At 38.7% G+C, this 25889-nt stretch overlaps 1 protein-coding gene across 2 annotated transcripts in view; it reads right to left on the bottom strand.

Annotated features, from left to right (window-relative positions):
• LOC127866368 (DNA-directed RNA polymerase III subunit RPC5-like) overlaps positions 1–25889 on the bottom strand; it is a 53469-nt gene that overhangs the window by 6347 nt on the left and 21233 nt on the right. For both annotated transcript variants that reach the window (XM_052406850.1, XM_052406851.1), the window contains exons 3-11: positions 23092–23142; positions 22485–22562; positions 21931–22129; positions 17281–17391; positions 14106–14272; positions 13207–13331; positions 3056–3147; positions 2012–2132; positions 393–474 (exon numbers count right to left, since the gene is read on the bottom strand). In XM_052406850.1, coding sequence (XP_052262810.1) covers positions 393–474; positions 2012–2132; positions 3056–3147; positions 13207–13331; positions 14106–14272; positions 17281–17391; positions 21931–22129; positions 22485–22562; positions 23092–23142 — 1026 coding nt within the window. The remainder of the gene's footprint in view (positions 1–392; positions 475–2011; positions 2133–3055; positions 3148–13206; positions 13332–14105; positions 14273–17280; positions 17392–21930; positions 22130–22484; positions 22563–23091; positions 23143–25889) is intronic.

Below are 25889 nucleotides of genomic sequence, written 5' to 3'. Positions count from 1 at the left end.
CATGTTTAATGTGTATTTGTCTATCTTTTTGCAAAATAACTTGAAATAGTATAATGGCTATATACAAGACGTATTTATATCAAAAAGGACTTTTCAAATTGACCTTGTAGGGAACGCAACTATTCCTAGGTGCAAACAAATTTATTTTGTTATATGAAAATGTGTAATATGAATATTCACATATTGACACAAGTTTTCAGGTTACTTAAGTTTCAATGATAATACATACCAAAACTTATTTCGATCATTATTGTTTGTATTTTATGTAAATAAGAGGAAAAACCAGTTCTCACCACTATAATAGTTCTTTCCTGAGGTAAGGTTACAAAATCAAACCTCACATAATGTCAAAAGCTCCTAAGGTAATAGCTGCAAACAGTATCTCAACTCACCACAAAGTCCCTGCCTCTGCACAGAAATTCTGACGATACCCCGCTGTTAGGACTGCAGCCATCCTTGGGGTACAGTACCTCACTGGAGTGAAATCAAGCCATGTTCAGGATAGTATCAACATATATTTGCTGTGTGTGCTTGTGTGACCTTTTTAATTGTTTCATAAATTAATAACTATGGTAAATTAAGCTCGATATCTATGCAGGGTTTTCCCTTCCTTTTATTTGAACAGGCCAAATAAAAATTTGAACCGGCCAAGCAAGGCACTCCTGCTAGGGGGGTCCGGGGGCATGCCCCCCCGAAAAATTTTGAAAATCTAGACGCAAAATGGTGCATTTTGGGGGGGTTTGGACAGAAATTTTAGAGATGAAAATTACTTGTTTTTTTGTGTATCACTTATGGAATTTTTCTAATTTTTTAAAAAATTTGTGAGGGGAGTGCCAAATAATTATACTGTGCATAGCCATAGTGTGCGATGAATTTTGAAACAAGTCAATAACTAAGCTACTGGTTATGCCAAAGCCAGTTCATGAGTTCTTTGACAAAGCTTGGTGGAATGAACTGTTGATAAAGAACCATATCATTGAAAAACATCTGTAATTTCTTTCATGCATTTTCATCGAGATTTTCATCAATACAAACCTTTCTGACGTTTTGAAGGCGCTGTCACACTGAAAAAATCTCTCAGGGTTCGTTTCATTTTGAGAAAACCATGTGGTTACGATTTTTGTAGACATTTGCGTACTCAAAATAATCAGCCAATGAGAAGCGCCGTTTTGTAGTTATTTGCGTACTCAAAATAATCAGCCAATGAGAAGCGCCGTTATAAATTATACTTGTTCGGTAAAACGTACACACGGAAGTATAAAGAACATAAACAAAACGATGTTAAATCGATGTTTTCGCTTGTTTAATTTCGTCTTTTCTTAACTTTAACAATTACATCGATCAAAGTTGCAAAACCTCTCATTATTTTTTTTTGTTACCAGCATTTGAACCGGCCAGAAAATCGATTGAACCGGTCAATTTGGCCGGCGGCCGGTTCTTAGGGAAAACTCTGTCTATGCAAGTCCAACTGATTTTGGTTCAACAGATTCTTTGGCAAATTTGTTCAAGTATTAATATTCAACTGACTTGGGATATTGCACATGACCGTTGATGCAAAGAAGAAAATCATTTTTGTTACTAAATGTATAACTAGAATTTTTTTTTTGAAAACCAAACACTCAAAATTAAAGCTTATGGTTCATGACTGAACACTGTATGATCTATTCATAATTCCAAATATTATTATATATATGGTTGTTTAATTTTAAATGGTTTGGGTATCAAACTTCTTTCAAACTTCAAATGAGTATGTGCTCTGTGAAAATTGGGCTTAATTAATGTGTGTTAAATGTCGTTAAGAATTAGCCTGTGCAGACTGCAAAGGCTAATCAGGGACAACACTTAATGCTTTTAATGTCATTTTCATTTAAATGAAATCTCTTCTTAGCAAAAATTCATTTTGTATTAAAGTGTTGTCTCTGATTAGCCAGTGCATAACCTGGTACGACACTATGCACATGAATTAAGCCCTGTTTTCCCAGAGCAACCTTAAATATTCCCAGGGGCCTACCTCTTGACAACCCAGCACCCCTGCACCATGACTGCCACAATCTGTAGGGCCCGCAGGGTGGCTATGGGGTCGGTCCCCTGAGGCAGAAGATGCAGCAGCTGACTGAACCGGATCACCTTTGCTGAAACACAAGTCAAGTATAGAGTAAAATTTGCTAAAACACAGGTCAAATATAGAGTAACTAACTGAAACACAGGGCAAATATAGAGTAACTGGCTGAAATACAGGTCAAATTTAGACTAACTGGCTTAAACACAGGTCAAATATGGAGTAATTGGCTGAAACACACGTCAAATAGTCAATGGCTGAAACACAGGTCAAATATAGAGTAACTGGTTGAAATACATGTCAAATATAGAGTAACTGGCTAAAACACAGGCCAAATAAAGAGTAACTGGCTGAAAATACAAGTCAAATTTAGACTAACTGGCTTAAACCCAGGTCAAATATGGAGTAATTGGCTGAAACACACATCAAATAGTCACTGAAACACAGGTCAAATATAGAGTAACTGGCTGAAATACAGGTCAAATACAGAGTAACTGGCTTAAACACAGGTCACATATAGAATAACTGGCTGTAACACAGGGCAAATATAGAGCCAATGGCTGAAACACAGGTCAAATATAGAGTAACTGGCGGAAAAACAGGGCAAATAAAGAGAAACTAGCTAAAACACAGGTCAAATATATAGTTATTTGCTGATGCACAGGTCAAATATAGAATCAATGGCTGACACTCAGGGCAAATATAGTTACTATCTGAAACACAGGTTAAATATAAAGTCAATGGCTGAAACAGGGTACTGTTCTATGCGAGTGCTTCAAAGTAATGATGAAACTCATTAGTGAATTCAAGCACATACATTTACCAATCATAACCACAAATTTGATAGTTGAAAACCCCAAAAAGCAACACAGCTAAAAGTATTATTTTGATCTTTAGTCCGCCCATAGTAATCATACCAGCAAAAGCCATCAAATTACTTCCATACAGATATATGGTATAAATATTGTCAACAATCTATGAAAGAATACATTTTACCATTGGTGAGGAGAGCCTTGACCTGGTCAGCAAGAGGCATGGATTTCAGCTGAGTCAGGGACAGAACATTGCTGGGCATAGCTGGCTTCTCACTGGAACAAAGAGGAACATGGGCTGAGAAAGAGTCATGCACAACCTTCTAGACAGGAACATGGGCTGAGTTACAGTCGAGAATAACCTTCTAGACAGGAACATGGACTGGGTTACAGTCAAGCATTACCTTTTACGCAGGCATATGGGCTTGATTGCAGTCATGCATAAGCTTCTAGGCATGCAAATAAGTCATATTGCATTAAAAATATAGTACATACATAAAGGCATAAAAACTTACAAAGTCATTTCCCAAATAAGCTAATATCTACAATCAAATTAAATTTTGCTAACACAATTTGAGCACGATTGAGTCCTGACATTGTATAATAAACAAGAATAACAAACCCTCTGTCCAAAGGTCATTGATAACCCTGTATTTCACTTATGTCTCAAGACTGGACCCGGGGCATGACGGGGTAGCATCTCTGATTGCAGTCTTCGCGAGAAGACACCCACTTTCAAGCTACAGACTCAGATACGGAAGAATACCCCCAGAGTCTCCCGAGAGGGGGGGAGGATGAGAGACTCAATCAGACGGATTCAATGACAACGACACGGCTAGTCCAATCGACATTGACCGGAACAAAGGCAGAGGTGAAGTGTAGATGCGGGAGCACAGCAAGGCAGCCACAACGCTCAGATTTTACATCTGGTGAGACGTTGGAGGATCCTAGTCAGGACTCAACCCACAGTACTGGGAACCTCTACGCAGCTGAGAAGCCACGCACCAACTCAGCAGATCCTAATATTGTCTCGCAAGTCAGCGACATCTTCGAAGAAGATGACCCTCTTCTAGAGCTTTTAGAAACTACTGAAGACCTGAGGCCAAACACAGACACACAGCACAACACCCGAAATACAGCTTCCAATACTAATGCCACAGCTCAGAAGGTGAGAATTATATGGCCCAAGACAAGTGACAGGAACCTGTGGAAACAGTTCGATGAAGACCTCAACACCATTCTGGAAACAACACTCCAAGGGCCAGTAGAGAAGAAACTGAAGTCTCTGACCAACCTTGTCCACTCTATCGGCAAAGAACGATTTGGTAAGGTGACACGGAAACCCACCAGAACCCCTGCACAGCCAAATAGAAAACAACGACAGATCACAGAGATTAGGAATGAGCTGAAGTCACTGAGGAAATCCTACCAAAAAGCAAATATAGAGGAAAGACCCGGACTTCAGCAGCTTAGAGATGAACTCAGACAGAAACTGACCGATCTTCGTAAGGCAGAACAACTCCGAGACAAGCGGAAGAAGCGAGCCTAGAGGCGAGCTGAGTTCATAGCCAATCCATACAAGTTTTCCAAAGGACTCCTAGACAAAGAGAAATCTGGGAAGCTTGAAAGCAGTATGGAGGAGATACAACAGCATCTAAAGGACATGCATTCCGATCCAGCGAGAGATAATCCATTAGGAAGCTGTCTAAGAATTGAACCAGTACCAGAACCCACAACTGCACTAAACATAAAAGAACCCACAATGAAGGAAGTATCTGATGTAGTGAAGAAAGCAAGAAGCGGCTCCGCACCAGGACCAAACGGTATACCCTATAAAGTATACAAGATGTGCCCGATGCTACTACGAAGACTATGGACCCTACTTAAGGTGATATGGAGGAAAGGAAAAGTCCCAGATTGTTGGCAACAGGCAGAGGGAATATTTACACCAAAGGAAAAGGGCTCCAAACATGTGACCGAATTCCGAACCATTTCACTGTTGAATGTGGAGGGGAAAATATTCTTCGCTGTCCTGGCAAGACAAATGACCATGTTCCTGACAACCAATCAGTACATTGACACATCAGTACAGAAAGGGGGGTTCCTGGCTTCTCTGGCTGCATTGAACACTCCAGTGCCATCAGTCAGATCATCCGTGAAGCAAAGGTGAACGACAATGACCTCACAGTCGTCTGGTTAGACCTTGCCAACGCCTATGGCTCCATACCACACAAGCTTATTGAAGAAGCAATAAAGCACTATCATATCCCAGAGCATATACAGGGGATCATAAATGGCTACTTTGATGGCATACAGCTTTGATTCTCAATCGGTGACCAGACAACGCCATGGCAGAGGTTAGAGAAGGGGATAGTAACTGGCTGCACCATCTCAGTGGTACTATTCGTGATGGGCATGAACTTGATCATCAATGCCGCGAAGAGGGAAACCAGAGAACCAAAAACAGCGTCAGGTATACACCTCCCATCCAGCAGGGGGTTCATGGATGACCTGACCATCACTACCACCACACATGTAAAGGCCCGCTGGGTACTAACAGCACTAGAGGACATGGTCACATGGGCACGAATGAAGTTCAAACCCAAGAAGTCAAGGAGCCTGATCATCAAGAAGGGAAAGGTCACCAAAAGATTCACTCTACAGGTGCAAGGGGAAGACATTCCATCCATTATTGACAGTCCAGTTAAGTGCCTCGGCAAGTGGTACGACGCCAGCCTGAAGGACACTAACAACATCACTAGAGTCAAAAACCAGCTCCAAGATGGCCTGAAGCTTAAAGACCAGACAGGACTTCCAGGCAAGTTTAAGGCATGGCTCTACCAACATGGGTTACTATCTAGGCTTATGTGGCCCCTTATGCTGTACGAGATAGCTACAACCACTGTAGAAGGATTCGAGAGAGTGATCAACCGGCTTCTCCGGAGATGGCTTGGTGTCCCTCCTAGTTTCACCAGCATTGGACTGTATGGCAGAACCAACCAACTTCAACTCCCAATGACCTCACTAGTTGAAGAGTTCAAGGTTGCCAAAGGAAGACTGGTGGTAACCCTCAAAGAGTCATCAGATGACATGATATGGAAGGCAGGCATCGAGACACGCACAGGGCGAAGGTGGTCAGCAAGCCAGGCAGTCGCCCAGGCAGAAAGCGGGCTACGACACAAAGACATCATAGGCACCACAGCTATAGGACGACAAGGTCTGGGCAGTACAAAACCACAACGCTGGAGCACCGCCGGTAAGAAAGAAAGAAGCCAAATGGTCCAGAATGAGATCAGGCTTTCAGAAGAGGAAGACAGGCCCGCCAGAGCAGTCGGGATGGGAGGACAGTGCGCATGGACACAATGGCAGACCACAGAAAGACACCTGACATGGGTAGACATTTGGCACTACGAACCACTACGACTCAAATTCCTACTGAGATCCGAATATGATCTGCTGCCATCTCCAGTCAATCTACACAGATGGGGGTTAGTGGAAGACCCAAAGTGTCAGCTGTGCTACAAACCAGGAACCATGCAGCACACCCTCTCTTCTTGCCAGACAGCGCTAACACAAGGCCACTACAGATGAAGGCACGACACGGTCCTCAAGGAGCTAGCAGACATACTAGAGCGGGAGAGAAGGAAGACAAGACCTACTAACAAGAAGGCAGTATCAACAATCAAATTCGTCAAGGAAGGACAAAATGCCAAGAAGGCAATAATCGCAGCAACATCTATCCTTGATGAATCAGAGCGTTGGGAGATGAAGGTCGACCTAGGAAAACAGCTGGTATTCCCAGACATAGTCCATACCACACAGAGACCAGACATAGTTATATGGTCTCCCAAGGACAAGAAACTGGTAATGATAGAACTCATTGTACCCTGGGAGACTAGGTGTGATGAGGCCTACGAGCGGAAAATGGGAAAGTACACTGAGCTACAAGAACAGTGTAAAAGTCGTGGTTGGAGTGCCTGGCTGTTCCCCGTTGAAATAGGATGCAGAGGATTCCCAGCCCAATCAGTATGGAGAATGCTCAGCAACATTGAGATCAAGGGAGGTGACAGGAAGAGGGCTGTAGGCAGACTTGGACAAGCTGCAAAAAGAGCATCCAACTGGCTGTGGATGATAAGAGGAGAAGAGCTGGACGCTAAACCACTGACCCGTAGTGTTTGGCCAACACTACAGATCCACTGCCCGGATAGTGTCATGGGATTAAAGGATAGAAACACTTGATGATAGGCAGTTCCCAGCTGATGAGTCAGTGGTTTGTGCAGTAGTATCTGTATTCTACACATCAAGATGGCCAACAATTGAGGTAAGTAATTTAAACATGTCATGATGAATGACAAAGTTATAATCCAGCCAAGATGTTTTATAGCTAAATTTCACATTTGTCTCTAAGTGCCCATTAGGTAGGGTAATAGGTGTTACTAGGCACACATTGTCTTATGATGGAGTATACAATTATTTTAAATTATTGAGTATTTTTAAATCCATTAAGATATAGCACAACTAAGACTGAGACCAGAACTTTCAGATGGACTACCAGACATTCTTACAGACAGACAGTGCGACTGCTATATACCTGCTTTTTGAAAAGGGGCATGAACATAGTTTTTGCAGTATTTGAAGTGGTTTTAAACTAAAACAAATTTTCTTAAAATAAAATTCATTTTAATAATTAAATACTTACCTGCTATCCCTAGCTATACCTTTCTAGGTGGGTTAGCTTCTCCAGAAATCTTCAAGTGCCGGAATTCGTCCACCTCTCTAACTGAAAACAGATCAGGTTAAACATAGTACAATGTAACCTAACCGGAAATCAAGAACCGTAACTAATCTTACTTTTCATGTAATTATGAAAATATTAAACGATGAGCGGGGTGGGAGGTGGGACTTACCGATAGCACGTAAGTATTTAATTATTAAAATGAATTTTATTTTAAGAAAATTTGTTTTAATGTCATAAATACATACCTGCTATCACTAGCTGATTTTGCAGCTGTGGCGGGAGGTTATCCTTATATTTTCCCATCACAGCAAAAACCCATATTCAGGTTTTTCAGCCAGAGATAGTAGAAACATGTCCTCAGATAATCTTCGTTAGTACAGTATAGTACTTTAGTTTCTGGATAGCGCCAGTACATTTACGCCATGGAAGAAACTACTGTCTGAGCAACCACAAGAGAACCCAACATACATAAATTGTCTCGTTGACACTCAAGAGAACGAAGATAGAAAGAGGAAAAGGTGGTCGGATTCCTCCAGAAAGCAGCTTGAAGCACTTCAGAAAGTGGAACGTAATTAATATACGCCCACGAAGCCAAAAGAGCTCTTAATTCATGCGCTCTAATCTTAAACAGGGTTTATCCCTAGATGAGAGATGAGTAAGTTTTCTTAATAGTCGAGGCTCCCCAACGAGAAATAAATGCTGCAGACACCTACCCCCCCTTTTTAACGGAATGAAAAGTCTTTTGCGAGAACCTCGAATAGACCTTACTCTATTAAGACAGAACTTCAAAGCCCTGACCGGGCAAAGAAGTCTATCATCATCTTCATGTCCACAAGTATTAAAAAGACTTGGAACTTTGAAGGGTTAGAAGCCATAGAGGGGAGTTAATTATTAGCAAGGAATCCTGGCTGACACAACAATGTTACAGATCCATCTGAGGAATCAAAACAAAGATGACCATCCTAGAAAGAAAGAGCATGAATTTCACTTCTCCTATTGGCTGAAGACATAGTAAGAAGGAAAATGGTCTTCCAAGTTAGGAACTGTAAAGAAGCTTGATCTAGAGAATCAAGAACACAAGCCAAATCCCATTTAGGCGCCAGTGTACGAGAAACAGGACGTTTAAGTTCCATAGATCAAATCAGTTCCAAAATCGCTGGATCAGCACATACATGTGATGATTTAGTAAAAGCCAAAGTATGGGAAATCATAGATCTATATCCTTTGATGGAGCTAAGAGAAAGTTTCATATCATCAAAAAGATAGATAAGAAAATCCGCTATGCGTCTAGCAGAGGGATTGAGGGGATCACTTTTCTCTCGAATACACCAATTAGAGAAGAGTTTCCATCAAGCATCATAGACTGCTCTGGTGGACCTTCTCCTTGCAGAAGCAACGAGGTTTGAAGCCCTGACAGAAAAGCGTTTCTTCTGCAGAAATTGCCTGAAAACAGCCAGACGTGTAAGTGGAACATTGCTGGATCCGTATGAAGTCTGCCTCTTTGAGACATAAGATCTGATCCGTGAGATAGTGTCCTGGAATAATAGTACAGGAGACTGAGAAGATCGTTGAACCACTATATCCTGGGCCACCAAGGGGCGATGAGGAGTATGCGACACGAACTAACCCTGATTTTCGCCAATATTTGGGGAATCAGAATGGGAGGGGGATAAGCGTAAGCGTCCAGTTGGTCCCAATCGAACGAAAGCCCGTCTACTGCCCACGCTAATGGATCGTAAACCGAACTCACATACAGAGGAAGTCTATGATTGTGTCTGGTTGCAAATAGGTCAAGTAGAGGATAATTGAACATGAGAAAAATCTGATTGGTCACTTCCTGATGAAGTATCCACTCCGATGGAAGTAATTGGTGTTTGCGAGACAACCCGTCTGCCGGGACGTTGAGACGACCTGGAATAAATTTGACCAGAAGAAAAATGTTGAGCGTCTTCCAAAGAACAAGTAGGTCCTTGGTTTCCAGATACATGGAGTGACAATGTGTTCCCCCCTGTGTCTGAATGTAAGTCACAAATGATGTGTTGTCTGTTGACACCATCACACAAGAGTCTCATAGATTCGACTGTAAATGAGATACATCTAGAAATACCGCTCGCATTTCTAGATTGTTGATATGCAGATGTGACTCATGATGAGACCACAACCCCGAAACTGTCAAACTGAGCGGTTCCAAATGAGCACCCCACCCTTCCTTGCTCACGTCCGTCATTAGATACAAAGACGGTTGCGCAGGAAGAAGGGGAACTCCTGCCAAGAGAGTCTCCTCGTCTATCCACCACTGAAGATGTGGTATTAACTCCGGAAGAATAGGAATCTGCGATAACATATTGTCCGGAGACCATTTCCAACAAGCTGAGAGGTAATGCTGAGGAGGACAAAGGAACAGAAGTCTGCTACTGAGCTCAGGATACCGTTGAGAGATAGGAACTCTTGAGCTGTTATATGAGATTGGGACAAAACCCAAATTACCTTCACCAGAAGGTCTGATATATGTTGACGAGACACTCTGACCATGATGATGTTAGTCAAGAAGTTCCTTCCCACAAAAGTGAAATCTTGAGATGAAATGAGTTCTGATTTGTCTGCATTTAAAAGGAGCCCTAATGATAGGAGTTCTTTCCAAGAAAATTCCAGATGTTGAAGAAGCAATTGACGATCAAGCTGGTGTAACAGCCAGTCGTCGAAGTACTGAAGAAGCAGAATACCGTGAACACGGAGATGTTCTCCTACTGTAGCCATAAGCTTAGTAAAGACTAGAGGGGCTGTTGCCAACCCAACTGGCATTGCTCGGAACTAGTATACCTGGCCTCGAAATGCAAAACGAAGGTACTTCCGGTAGTTGGGGTGTATAGGAACATGGAAGTACGCATCTTCCAGGTCCAAGGACACCCCCCAGTGAAGAGGTTTGATGGAATTCCTTATGAAGGAAGGAGTCTCCATCTTGAAAGTTGGTTTGAATAGAAACGTGTTGAAAACTTTTAAGTCTATTACTGGTCTCCAGGAACCATTTTCCTTATGAACAAGAAAAAGACGACTGAAAAATCCTGGAGAATAAGGGTCTGTAACCCTTTCTACCGCCTGTTTTTTTCAAAAGACCGAGAATGGATTCTGGAATCAGTGGATGCGGAGATACCAGCTCCACAGGGACGCGAGAGAGTTGAGGTCTGTTTTCAAATTGAAAAGACAGGCCTTCAGTAACAAAATAATGAACCCAAGCGTCCTTAGTTATACGAAGCAAACGATTTGAAAAATGTAGAAGTCTGGCCCCTACTGGTATTTCCGGCATCGGATGAGAAAGCAGTAGAAAGGGTAGGTACCTAGGGCTTGTAAGCAGGAGGTCCATCCTTGCCGGTAAAAGTTTTGGAATAACTCTTATCCGGCTGAGACTTCCTACCAGATTTCTTAACAGACGATTTCTGAGAAACAGAAGGTCTGTTGAATAAAGACTGTTTGTTAGGAACTGACTGCGGATTCAAGGAAGGCTTTTTAGAGAAAAGGTTATTCCTCTTATCCTTCTTAACTACTGGATTTGCCATTGGTCTAGAAACAGGTCACTTAAGGCCCCTTGGTGTTGTCCAGAGTTGTTTCTAGCTAAAGAAACATGAAGTTGATCATCTTGTCCGCTGAAATTGCGTCTTGTATCCTTCCACCGAAAAAAAATCCTGATGAGAGAGGTGCCGTTCTGAGAGAATTCATACCCGGTTCTAATAGAAAATCTTTAGTAAATGAAGAAAGGATAAGATCTCTACGAATCCTTAGCATCTCCGACATTGAAGAAGCAGCATTATGTGAAAGCGACATTAAAGAAGCAGCATTATGTCCCTGGTGACCGGTGGTATTGACCGGTGACCGGACCGGTCACTGTTGATAGATGACCGGTGGTATTGACCGGTAGTATTGACCGGTGACGGGACCAGTCCCTGGTGACCGGTGGTATTGACCTGTGACCGGACCGGTCCCCGGTACCACAGACCGGTGACCAGACCGGTCCGTTACCCGGTGACGTACTGGTCATACTATGACCAGTGTTGTCACCAGGCAATGACCGTATGGCGGCTGCCAAATGGTCCGGCATTAGTCGTAGTCCTTGACCAATGTTATTGGGAATAGACCGGCTGACAATTGTCACCATATGGTCTGATGTTGATCGACTTTCTAACAAAGTTAGCATAGTACGATCTTCATCTTGCCCAATACCCGGTGACTGATGCTGCAAATACTCGTCTGTAGTCTGTAAAGTCACCAGGAATTTCTCATCTGATGAAGGTTCATCTGCCCATTTTCTGCTCAGAAATGTTCTTCGACGAACTGCTTTCTGCCACGTTGCATCGTCCCACGCACTACAAACAGAACATTTATGATCAAAGGTACAATTAGTACATAACAATTAAGTATTGTGGGAATCCCAAGAATCCTTAATGTGACCACGTGAACCTCTAGTTTGTAAATTCATTCTTATTCTAAAATTAGAAAAAGAAAAGAATCCACGTAAGAAAACAGTGTAAAACGAACAAAATAACTGAAAATTCAGTTTAACAAATTATTTACACTGCATAATATAGTCAATAACATGTTGACATAAATCCTGAAATCGTCGTGCTCAATTCATGAGCACATGTAAAAACCCAGCAAAATGTGAAAAACAATTAATTATCAACAAAATAATACAAGAAAAGATTTCTGAATGAAGTAGAAACAATAAATTATATAATTCATCCATTTCAAACCCAAATCTACAATGCAGAATTGAACAAAAAGTCCAAATTTAAAGCCGATAAAAAAATGGCGATCTGCATGGTGTGTCTCCAGAAAAGTAAGATGAGTTAAGGTTCTTGATTTCCAGTTAGGTTACATTGTACTATGTTTAACCTGATCTGTTTTCAGTTAGAGAGGTGGACGAATTCCGGCACTTGAAGATTTCTGGAGAAGCTAACCCACCTAGAAAGGTATAGCTAGGGATAGCAGGTAAGTATTTATGACATTAAAATAGTTACTGTATTAAGGTCCAGGTTAATTTTTAACAATATGAAGAACCATGCTGTGCGGAAGACCTAAACCAAATATACTGCTAAAAACTGCATCAGTAATAATGGCATTATGTGCAATCTGTAATAATACTTGCAGACTTTGGCGTTCTGATTCATGATCATGAATTTATAACATAAATAAAATAATATATAAGTTTTATAACAGAAGAACAGGTTGCACACCGTTTGATCGCACTGATCATGTGACATGAGCATGTTGAGGTACGTACTGTTTGATCTCACTATCATGTGACATGAGCATGTTGAGGTACATACTGTTTGATCTCACTATCATGTGACATGAGCATGTTGAGGTACATACTGTTTGATCTCACTATCATGTGACATGAGCATGTTGAGGTACGCACTGTTTGATCTCACTATCATGTGACATGAGCATGCTGAGGTACGTACTGTTTGATCTCACTATCATGTGACATGAGCATGTTGAGGTACGTACTGTTTGATCTCACTATCATGTGACATGAGCATGTTGAGGTATGTACTGTTTGATCTCACTATCATGTGACATGAGCATGTTGAGGTACGTACTGTTTGATCTCACTATCATGTGACATGAGCATGTTGAGGTACTCTGTAGACTCCACGTGGAACTCTGAGCTGGCCTCCTTCACCTCACACAGCAGCCTGGTCAGCTCACGCTCAGACTCCTCACTCTGCAACGCAACACAAACAATGCATGGAATACTGATAGACCACAATGCAATACAATGTATGCAAAAAAACTTGGACAAGGTCATAACCTACATAGACATTATGGGGTTATAACCTACTTAGACATTATGGGGTCATAACCTACTTCGACATTATGGGGTCATAACCTACATAGACATTATGGGGTTATAACCTACTTAGACATTATGGGGTCATAACCTACTTAGACATTATGGGGTCATAACCTACATAGACATTATGGGGTCATAACCTACATAGACATTATAATAGTGTAGTGGCAGCCAGGACTCCTCCTCCTGGAAGTAGGAAGGAAGGAAGGACAAACTGGCAACTATATGCTCCGCCAACATTTTATTTCGGGGAGCATAAAAATTATGGGGTCATAACCTTCATAGACACTATGGGCTTATAACCTACATAGACATTATGGGCTTATAACCTACATAGACATTATGGGGTTATAACCTACATAGACATTATGGGCTTATAATCTACATAGACATTATGGGGTTATAACTTACATAGACATTATGGGATCATAACCTACATAGACATTATGGGGTCATAACCTACATAGACATTATGGGCTTATAACCTACATAGACACTATGGGGTTATAACCTACATAGACATGATGAGGTCATAACCTACATAGACATTATGGGGTCATAACCTACTTAGACATTATGGGGTCATAACCTATATAGAAATTATGGTGTCAAAACCTACATAGACATAATGGGGTCATAACCTACATAGACATTATAATAGTGTAGTGGCAGCCAGGACTCCTCCTCCTGTTTCCTCTGGAGATGTGAGAATGAAGCGAGACGTCTCGCCTTGGCAGCATCCGACTCTGGACGTGCAAACTTCACTGTGACAGCTGTAGCCTCCTCCTCAGCTTCATCTTGGCTCGAGTCTCCTGTGAAAATACGAGTTGCGTTCTGAGAAAACTGGACATAAAGCATGTGCGTAAAGTGTCAACCAAGATTCGCCTGTGCTGTCCGCACAGGCTAATCAGGGATGACATTTTCCGCCTTTGTGATATTTTCATTTAAATGAAGTCCCTTCTTAGCAAAATCCAATTTAGGTGGAAAGTGTTATCCCTGATTAGCCTGTGCGGACTGCACAGGCTAATCTGGGATGACACTTTACGCACATGCAGGCTGTCAAGTGACCTTTTTTCAAAAAGTAGGAAAAAATAGGAACTACTTTTGCAAGAAAAGTAGGAAAAAAGTAGGAAAAAGTAGGAACTTTTTCCTCAAAAGTAGGAATACATAATACTAATTTTTTAGACACAGGTCCAGGAAACATAGCTTGAAACGGAGCAGGAGTGCCATCACATGTTCTGTATGGATACCCACTTGAAGCTACCTTAAGGGCCCAGAAGATTTCAGCCTTTTGTATCTGTTCCTTGTGTGATGGTTGTACTTGCATACAGATAGATTTATCCCCACCACCCTGAGAGCTGCTTGGCTTTGGGGCACTTCCACGCTTTTGTGAATTATCATGCATGTATTTCATGTTTTCCTTGTGTTTTTATCCATCTGCATGACTTTTCAGTTGATTAGCCCCAGAATTACAACAAGATGGACTTCATTCAGACAGTATAATATCTTGCAAACTCATTGCCGGTATCTCTCTTGCACCATGATTCAAGTGTTTTTCCACTGTTGTCCAACTTTTCCATCCATGAAGGGTTAAACTTTGTTTTCCCACTAGGCATTTTAGCACTTATAGTGTATCTATGATAATTAAGTTTCAAGCAAAGCTACCCTGATAAAGAAGTAAAATTAGATGCTGTTCATTTTGGTGTATCATCAAATAAGTGGTTAGAGGTCTTCTGTGTATCGATATAAAAATGGTAATATATTGTGCATGTTATATCCTTAAGCAGAAGACCAAATTTATTTAGTGATACACCAACTTGTTGTTCAAGATTAATACTAGTATATAAAGCAGTGTCAATGCTCTGCTACAGCTACATTGTGAAACCTTTAAATTGACAATAGGGTGCAGTTATAATAACTTAAGTTACATTCAAAATGACTGGTCATTGTAGAGCAGATTTTGCAACTGGAGATAGGACCTTATCACCTGACATCTTTTATGACATCATTGATTTGGCAATGAAACAGTTGCACTACATTGTTTATTCCAGTTTCAAATAATGGTTTTTACATTATTGATGACTTCGCGGGAGTGTAATAATGCTGTTAAATAATTTTAATACTACGCTTTAACACCTTGAAGTTACCTCACTAGCTATGGCATCATTAGACAAGAATTGTGTTTGTCAGAAACACAATGCCCACTATTGCGCCGCTTTGAAATAAAATTTCAATATATCATTTGGCAGGTTTAGAAATTATCTCCCTTTTAAAGCTTATTACTTTCCTTGGATTGTATTTTTTTACTTTTGACCTTGAAGGATGACCTTCACCTTTCACCACTCAAAATGTGCAGCTTCATGAGATACACATGCATGCCAAATATCAAGTTGCTATCTTTAATATTGCAAAAGTTATGGCCCATATTAAAGTTCTCGGACGGACACACAGACAGACAGACAGACAGACAGACAGACAAACGGACTAACAGTACAACTGCTATATGTCACCCTACCGGGAGCATAAAAATGTATCAGGGCATTTAGGCTCTGTGCATTTATCTTTAATTACTAAACATGATGTACCTATGATATCAATAGAACATCATATCCGTTGTCATGTAATACAGAATTTGTTACATTATATTTGTAAATGATGAAAACTCGGCAAAGCATCAGTTTTATCTTTTTCCAATAACTTGTGTTTAAATTCCATATTACATAACCACTCATACAATACATGGTATCTCTATATCTCTACATTCCAAACAGCAATATCATGTAAACATGCATAAGGTTTGGTCAAATTGTTGTCAATGGAAACAAAATAAAACTGGAATAAACAATGGGTTCCCTCAGCTCTTGCATCACTGGGAACTGTGTAAGGTAGTGAAGTCTGCAGTGAACAAATGCTAAGGAAGTAAACAAGGCACTATTGTTACTTAAAAAAAAACTTGTCAATAATTTCAAAAGTTACATAAGAAATAAATATTTATGCTTCCTGAAGAGGTGCTAGCAGACAGTCAGCATGGGTTTGTTTGAGGGTTAATTGTCAGGTCTCATCTAGATGAATGCAAATTAACAGGGATACTGTCATGCCATAGATTCATTTATACTGCAAGTTTACTAAATAAACTCTTTAAAAAAAAATATTCTCAATTGAAAATGAAAAAGTAGGAATAGTAGGAAGATTTGGTAAAAAAATAGGAAAAAGTAGGATCCTGATGAAAAAGTAGGAAATAGTAGGAAATAGTAGGAAAAAGTATGACCGCTTGACAGCCTGCACATGCATTATGCCCAGTTTCCTCAGAACATGACTCATATCAAAAACAATTACTGGACCATCCTGATTCATTAAGCCCTGTTCTGGGAAAACTGGCTTAATATGTGTGTGTAGTGTTGTCCAAGATTAGCTTGTGCAGTCCCCAGGTACTAGACATTCCGCTTTTATAGTAATTTTCGTTCGAAGGAAACCTCTTCTTAAAAACAATCCAGTTTATACTTTAAGTGTCGTCCTTCTTAGGCTAATCTGATATTAAAGTGAATGCACATGCATTTAACCCTGTTATCTCAGAGCAAGGATTTATTCATTATTCAACAGTTTGTTCACTTAATGTTTATATTTCTGTCCTGCTTCTTTCTAGACTCAAAAGCATGTGTTTTATGAAGAACAAAGTACACAGTTTAATATGAAATACATACATCGAATTATTACATTATAACACTTGATTGGTAAATCATTGTTCATGCAATAAAGATATTATTTTTCTCATAGACAGAACAATGGAATAACTTTTTATCTAGAAGAAAAGCCATTGCACCTTGTTCCAAAGCTGCCTGTTTTGATTCCGCCCGAGTGTCTGACTTGTCGAGGTAAGAGAAACTGGGCTTCATTTGCAGCTGGGCTCGAACAGGGCTCATAAACAGCTCACCTGTAGTAACAGATAGCAGATATAAACAGCTCACCTGTAGTTACAGATAGCAGAACAGGGCTCATAAACAGCTCACCTGTAGTAACAGATAGCACAAAGAATGCTAAACAAAACTGCAGATGAGCTCTGACAGGGCTCATAAACAGCTCACCTGTAATAACAGATAGCACAAAGAATGCTACACAAAACTTCAATAAGGATTAAGTAGTTCATTTAGGTTCTATTTAATTATTATTCATGTTTATACTGTTTAATATGATATAAAACTAATAAACCTGGACATGCTTCCAAAAATTGGAGAAGTTGTGTGACAAGCTAGATATTCGGACTACATTGTTCTGCATGTGAGCTTAACATCCGGTTTAAGGCATTATGATTGCTTTAAACAAGTGCTCCAACTTGTCACAAAATGCACCAATTTAAATGTCTGAATAAATCAAATATCTGAAAATGATGTTTTCATTTGTTGTAAATTTAAAATTTTGTTTATGGTTGGGTGCAAACCCCTTGATATACGGTATAATATTTACAAAGTATTAAGCACAGGGTAAATTTTTGTATGCTTTGCAAATCTCCTCATTGAAATCTATAAACCCATGAAGTTTCATGTTGATATGTAACATCGTTTCTGAAATATAACCCTGAAAATATGTGTGACTGACAGACAGACTGATGGACAGACAGACTGATGGACAGACAGTCTGATGGACAACAACTTCTGTATCCCTCTGCCTTAAAACATACAAATGTGATGAAATTAGGCCTTCAACATTAAAAATACTAGTAATATTTTTATGAAAATAATTATTGTTCAATTACTGTACATCCTTAAGGTCGATATGCAGACACAATTGTAGTTTAATACGTACAACTTTACCCAAGTAATTGAGCAGAATTGTTTCTACATTTCAAGCAACAGAGACATTAACCTTTATCCTACTGACCTGAAATGTAATCTGAAGCTAAGTCTAATTTCTGTGCAATACCTCCATTAAAACCCCTGTTATTGTGCAGAAACTGTTTTCCTAGTTTAAGTAAAGGTGGGTGTATGGAAGAAACCCCCTTCGGCAGAAACCCCCTTCCCCAAAAACGGCATAGCGGAACAAACCCCCTTTCATATTTTGCATACGCGGAACAAACCCCCTTCCTAGTTTTGCATTTGCGGAATTAACCCCTTTCCGTAGCGGAATTAACCCCCTTCCATAGCGTAACAAACCCACTTCCATAAAGAAAGAATATGCACGTTTTTGTAAAATATTTTGTAAATACGCTAGCTATTCTTACGACACAGGCACACTAACTCCGATCCTAATAAAAAGACAAATGCTTCGGTTTTTGTAGAAAAGAAAGTTCGTTATATCGTCGTCACGATCGGCGCATGGCGCTAATTTGTCGTTGCCGCATTTTATTAAATTCGTCTTCAATGTAAAAATTTTCTTGCCTATTTTGGGTTATTGTAACATATTTTTATCAATATAGTACAATTAAACACATATAAACCTCTTATAATCTCAGTTTAACGAATGCAAGTCAAATTCACACGAGCATCTCATCATTATCAAGTTATTAGCAAACTACACTTCTTTAATCAGCACAAAGCAGTTTGGAAATAAATTTTCAAACCTTCATTTAATTAAAATCAATGTCCTTTAATGTACTGGCTATTGTTGATAATTGTGAGAAGTTGTGTCATGATCGGCGCCTTTCATTCATTTCAGAAAAAGAGTTTGGAGTTTTAGAATCTAGGTTGACATGTTCGCAGGGGCGTAGATAATGGGGAGGCAGGGGAGGGCCGCCTCCCCAATATTTCGGCTAGTCGTCCTTATATAAATAAAACATAAAATCCCCAAAAATCGCCAGCAACCAGTATTTTTTGTAATCACACGCCGTCAGTGCAGAAGTCATGTGTCCCCTCTCCGTCTGCTCCGAGGTTGCCAATAGTGATGTGTCAATATCCCTTGTTAGGTGTCATAACCCAGGGGCCCAGGTAAATGTCATTGCGTTAATTGTTTTATTGTTCTTTTCTGTGATTGCACTGTCGGTGTTTTGATTAAGGGCAGGCTTTTCTTTTGATTTTAATTGATCGCTTCAATTCAAAGGTAACTGCCACTTAAAACAATATTGAGTACATATACGCGTGAAAAACATTAATTTGATTGAAAATATTTTTGTTCTCTAGGTTTAACGGTTATTACTTGATTAGGAATCATTGAAACAATATCATATATGTAATCGTTTAATGTTCAAAATGAGTATTCCTAATCAGCCTCGAAATTTTGCTTTTCCTAAGGGTACATTCGGGAAAAAAAGCCAGAACAGCGTTCATTCCAATCTAGTTGGTTTTATTCGTTCACATGGCTCCACTACGATGAGGTATGTATATTAGTATTAAATTTTAATTTGCAACCGTTCTTACCTTTTATGAACCTAACGTCGATCTAAATACAAACGAAATTTAGAAAGAAAAAAAACAACACAACATACAAAAAATACTCGTATTGTTGCTTAATAATGTGTTTTTATTATTATCATTAATATTTAAGACAAAATTTATTACATTAACAATGTTATTCTTTTCAGAGCCGGGACCTTGCATCCGCCTCCCCAATGTTTGGCGGTTATCTACGCCCCTGGTTTGTACTCTATACCGATTTGTAGCGTTTGTATTTGGAGTTCAGTTTTAAATATTACATCTTGCTAAGGAGAATATAATTCTGTATACGATAGAAAACAAATGTTTTAAAAAGGAAGTAAATAAGGAATGAAGACATAACAAAGTAGTACGCGGTCGTGACGCACCGAACTGATGATACGGTCTTGGCGCTTATGCTTTTGTTTAGATACCGGCTATTTAATTTCCTTTGACATGATTATTATATTTTTATGGAATAAATTGAAATATTTTGTTCTAGAAACATATCAATTAAGCTAATTATTATTGAAGCTTAATAAATTAACGATTATAGCTCTTGTTTATAACATTGAAAGGGTGTTAATTTTATCTCTCCAACACGATATTTATCGCGATAACAATGTTTGAGATTCACAACTTGACTATTTAATGTGTATCATTAACATCTTGTGAACTAACGACCGGTACACTCCTTTAATCAGTTTTTTGCACCTTCTTTTAAAGTGATATTATGCGCGTTTTTCACTGTTGAATTGAGATGCATAGTTTGAATATTTAATTTGTATCATTAAAATCTTGTGAACAAAAGGCCGGTACACTTCTTTCATCCGATTTTCGCACATTCATTTAAAGTGATATTATGCATTTTTTTCTCTGTTGAATTGAGTTGAAGCTGAAAAGAATTAACAGGTCAATATACTGTCCCGTAATGTCCCTAAATGATCCGTATAACAAAAGTGTGTCTGTGTGTCGTGTGAATGAATCTGCACTTAAACTAAATTAAGATTCACGTCGTACATCGAGTTATTTCGTAAATTGTCAGAACGAAAGTACGGTTTATATTCCAATGCATTATTTCCTCTTTCCGGGATATTGTTTTTGATATGGTGATGCTGCATTAACAAGTATAAGTATATATGAAGTGAAAACACCAACAAATAAACAACGGTTGCGATACACACTCATAAACATTACATATGCTGTTAGATGCGCGTAACACTTTAATAATGGATTTAGGATACCACTTCGGAAGGGGGTTTATTCCGCCTGTCTAAAAACTTGAAGGGGGTTTGTTCCGCTATGGCGTTTTTAGGGAAGGGGTTTCTTCCCCTATGGAAGGGGGTTTGTTCCGTGTATGCAAATTATGAAAGGTTTTTTTTTCCGCTGTGCCGTGATCAGAGAAGGGGGTTTTTTCCGAAGGGGGTTTATTCCGGTAATCGTAAAGGTGACTTTGACCTTACCCTGACTGGCCCAAAATACAAACACAAGCTAGGTCTGCAGGTAAGCTACATACACACACACTTTCTGTGGCAATCATTTTTCTATTTTCAGTACCAGTAACCTTGATCTGACAAGCCCCAAATGCAACAAACCGCATCAGCCCAAAATTCAAACCCAAACTAGGTCTCATTTTAAGATTGCTATATATTAAGTTTCATCAAGATTGATTAATGCATAAGGAAGATATTGAGAGAAAAAAAAACCTTATAAGAAAGCAGACATTCATTTAGAAAATTAGTGATAATTTAAGAGCCACAATTAATATTCAGAAATGCTTTCGTAATTTGGCTGATTATCAAACAAGTTTCATGATGTAAGCTATAAGAGTTATACAGCAGACAAGGTAAACACGGATATTTTATTGTCATTCCAATTTCCATGGCAATAATTTAGAAGTGTTTAATGTGATTTGGTTGGTTATCGCAAATTAGCCAAGATCATGTTAATCTGTTAACATTATTATCAAGTCTCATGATGATCCATGAGTTATTGAGCCAACACCATTCTCCTGGATGACGCACAACCGCCTGCCAGCCTAACTGCCACTGATGCATAAGCCCCACCTTTTTTAAACAGAAGTGCTTTGCTGTTTATCACTTATGTGCATGATAATTTACAGCACTCACCTCCTTTGAAATATCCGACAGCATATCTGCCCACCTGTGCCCCAGTAGGATGGGATGTCAGAACCTGTTTGTCCATCTTGTCACTTGTAAAAAATGAGGCCCCTTCACCAATCTTGCCATCCACATTGAGTGCAAACTGCTCCCCTTTGCTCTTGCAGTAATGGCTGCTGCTTGTGTTTAGGGCTACCTCTAGCTCTAACTTTGAAAAACATCAGTGATCTCAAATTCAGCAAAGGTGTAAGCAAAGCAGGATCAATAATCAAAGCCTATTTTCAGAATAAATGGTAATAATTTTTTTAGGCATGAACAAAATTAATTGAATAGGTACAGAAAGTCGCTTACGTCCATGCCGTTTCACATACAACAGTATGTTTAATTATTTATTTCTTGTTTGTTCATAACTTTTTTTAATGTTTGAAAATTATTTAAAAATGTTCTTAATGTTAACCTTTAGTTTAAACTTTACTTAAGCATGTAACCGCTTAATTGAATGTTCATTTGGTTAGCTGGTTTACCTTAAGCATACCTACAATTAACTATTTATAGATACACACCCTACTTTGTCCTGGTTTAACTTTTCCAGACAGCAATTCCACACTGTCATACGTCATAAAGCTTGGTCTGACTGGGTACTGAAATAAAGGCCCATCTATGAATATTTAATATTTGTAATGCGTCATGCAAAAGTGTGTCATATGTTATATGCAACCAGCATAGCTCCAGACCAGCCTGCGCAGTTGGGCCAGGAGCTGCTCAGTCCGGTGTCAAGTCACACAATATTTTGTTGTCTCATAAGCAGACAGGGTTGCTCAAGATCAGACTGCATTGATGTACAAGATGGTTTGGAGTATAATTGAGTGCATATGGCGTAAGACGCATTTTTGCATGACAGGGTTCAAATCATATACAACAAATTTTCTCTTGTACAAAGATATTTGCAAAACTATTATGCTAAAATTCTGCTTATGTTTGTGACTCATTAGGTTTAAATAAAAACATTATCACCAGTTTTACAAAACATGTCATTGTTTAAGTAATTACAAATATGTAAAATACTCTATTATTCTTTTTATTTATTGTCACCTCATTTGACAAATCAGTTTAAAGTTTTGAAAACTGTTTTAAATACATTAAAAAACAGATAGGACATAATTGGATTACCTGCAACAGATAGAGGTTGTCAGCCAATGCTTTCGTAAGGTGTACATTGATCTAAAATAAAAACAGATCAACTTATACAGTAAATATGATAAACTCAAAACTTCTCCTAGGGTAAATCTAAAGACCTGTATATAACCTGCTTCTCGACCTACTCACAAATGTAAGTTGGTTAAAAACACACTCTATAACACAATTAAAATTCATAGGTTCAGTATGCATATCACTAAACAAGCTGTAATTTTCCTAGGCCCTATTTTCACCAATTAAGAGACAAAATAATAAAGAACAAACTTGGACACAAGAAAAATACATTTTAATATATACAAGCTAAATGTACAAATGTTGCTAACGTTATAAGCAAATTGTTTTGAACGATAAACTCTGCAATCAGAGCTGCTAAATTCTGTTTTATATTGAACTGTATTACCGGTACCATTCAAACATAAAAGTTTAAGAATTTTGTTTATTTTTGTCAAAAGTATAAGAATTGATTGATGAATACCTGCCCTAGCATTGTACATGAGTTGTTTATAGAGGTTTACAATGAACAATAAGATCACATGTTCTTGTAACCTTTGTCCTTGTTTTTGGTGTGGAGACACTGATTAAACCCAGCATGCATGGTTTGTAACAAGATGCATAATGTTTCACAGAGAGAGAGAGAGAGAGGAGAGAGAGAGAGAGGGAGGGAGGGAGGGAGGGAGGGAGGGAGGGGGAGTGGAGAGGGAGGGAGGGAGGGGGAGGGGGGAAGATTTAGAGATAGCCTTCTCTATATGGCTATTTCTGCCTTAGATCCTCAGTAGATAGGAGACTTAGAGAGAGAGAGAGAGAGAGAGACTCTGTACTTCTAAATATGCTCTATAAAGGTACAAAATTTTCTTCAATTACTTCAACGCTTATACTAGACACATGAAAATCAACTTATGCATAGTAACTCTGTATGTCTTAAATAAAGAGTAATAAATCTTGTACTTTGCACTTTCCCTTAATGCCCCATATCATAATATGAAGTTTCATTTGAATTCCTAGAGTACTTCCTGAAAACAATCCCGAAACTCATGCAACCTTGCAACCTTTTGATTGAATTAGGAGACAAGCATCATTGCCAGAATGGCTATTTGCAGTTACTGAAAAAATACACTAATCAGAAGTTCACAATAACCCTGGGGACTTTGAGGGACCATGAAATGTCCTGTAGAAAGCGTGATGACAATATGTGTGTTAAGTTTCAGCCCTTTACTAACCATACTTTTTATGCTACGCATGACACAAGTACAAAATGTTTATTTCCTCTGATAACTCTGGCTATGTGGGGAATATCCAAAGCAAAATATGAAGATGCCTAGGTTTCAACTTTGGAATCCTAATTATTATATCTACAAGTATTATCATCGGTTTAACAGAGTAACAGAAACAATGCAATAACAAACGATTTACAATGTTCTTTCAAATACATGTCAAATTTGATTATTTACAGACTGTTTAACCATACAAATCTGATAGTTCCATACACACTGCAATAACATTCACCCCTCACGTCGGTGACCTAGTATTTTGATGTCACAAAGAAAAAAGAGAGTACTGGATTTGAACATGCATTAGGTCAACTAAACTTAAAAATTTGATTCACTGAACATATTTTCTGTTAACTTTAACAATAATTAAACTTTTTGATAAATTCTATTTATAATTTAACAAGTTTCTCTTTTATTGGTCATTCTTATTTTGAGCAACTTGCGCACATACAAGTGCTAAAAAATGTCATAAACACAAACGTTCACCACGAGTTCAAATAAACAATAAAATAAACATCCAATCAGGCAGGGATATGCCTACTGAACATGCATATATCACCTTATGTTATGTGCGAACACATTTCTTATTTTATTAGAATCTATGATGATTTCATGCAATATTCTCTGAAAATCTGGAGAAAGTGAAAGTATTTTTTTTAATTAACCAAAGAAATGAAAGTGTTGTGTTTACACTAGCACAGTTATCTGCTTCACTTTGCAATTTATGTGAAAATTTCATAAAGAGGCGAGTGTTTATTCCACCATTTTGGGAATGGGCCGGGTATTTGCAGTTTCATCATTTGGCACCTATAACTTAAGAAATACTAGTCTCATTTATAAGACGCGCAAAGAATTTAGAGATACTTTTTATATGGGCTAAATTCTTTGGAACGTCTCATCGTTGAAGGACCTTTTTTGTGGTGGAAACCAGAAAGTTTAAATTTTCATCAATTTGCGTAAAATTGCAAAATGACATTACTAACTCATTCAGTTTTAATTCAGAAGTTCAAAAGGCATAAATTCTTCAGTTAAACTTTTGCTTAAATCGCAAAACAATCACTGACCTGTAGCCATGTCATGAAACTGATTTAAATATGAACCAATCAGAAGAAGGCATTACGGTGTAACGTGTACGCGTAATTTTATTTAACATAAGCTTTTAACACCGACTTTTACCTAAAGTTTTAGATCTAGTATGCTAATCTTTGTCGATTTAATAAGCATATCAGGGCTCGAATTTAACTTTTTTTTCTACTTGCAAAACATTGCGAGCAGCTTTAATACCAACTCGCAAAATCAAAAACTTTCTCGCAAATTCTGCTGCAAACATAATTTAATTTCGTTTTTTTTATTCAACAGTTATTGTGAGTTAACTTTGCTTTATCTTTCGTATTGTTAAATCCATCTGTGGGCAAAAAGAAACTAGTTATTTTTCGCTTCGACGCCATGTCCGTTCAAGTTCAATGAACACGTGTGAATTAGTCGACTGTTTAACGTTCTTTG

The sequence above is a fragment of the Dreissena polymorpha genome, chromosome 2 (assembly GCF_020536995.1).
Source record: "Dreissena polymorpha isolate Duluth1 chromosome 2, UMN_Dpol_1.0, whole genome shotgun sequence".
Taxonomy (NCBI): domain Eukaryota; kingdom Metazoa; phylum Mollusca; class Bivalvia; order Myida; family Dreissenidae; genus Dreissena; species Dreissena polymorpha.
This window is presented reverse-complemented; position numbering and strand designations above follow the sequence as displayed.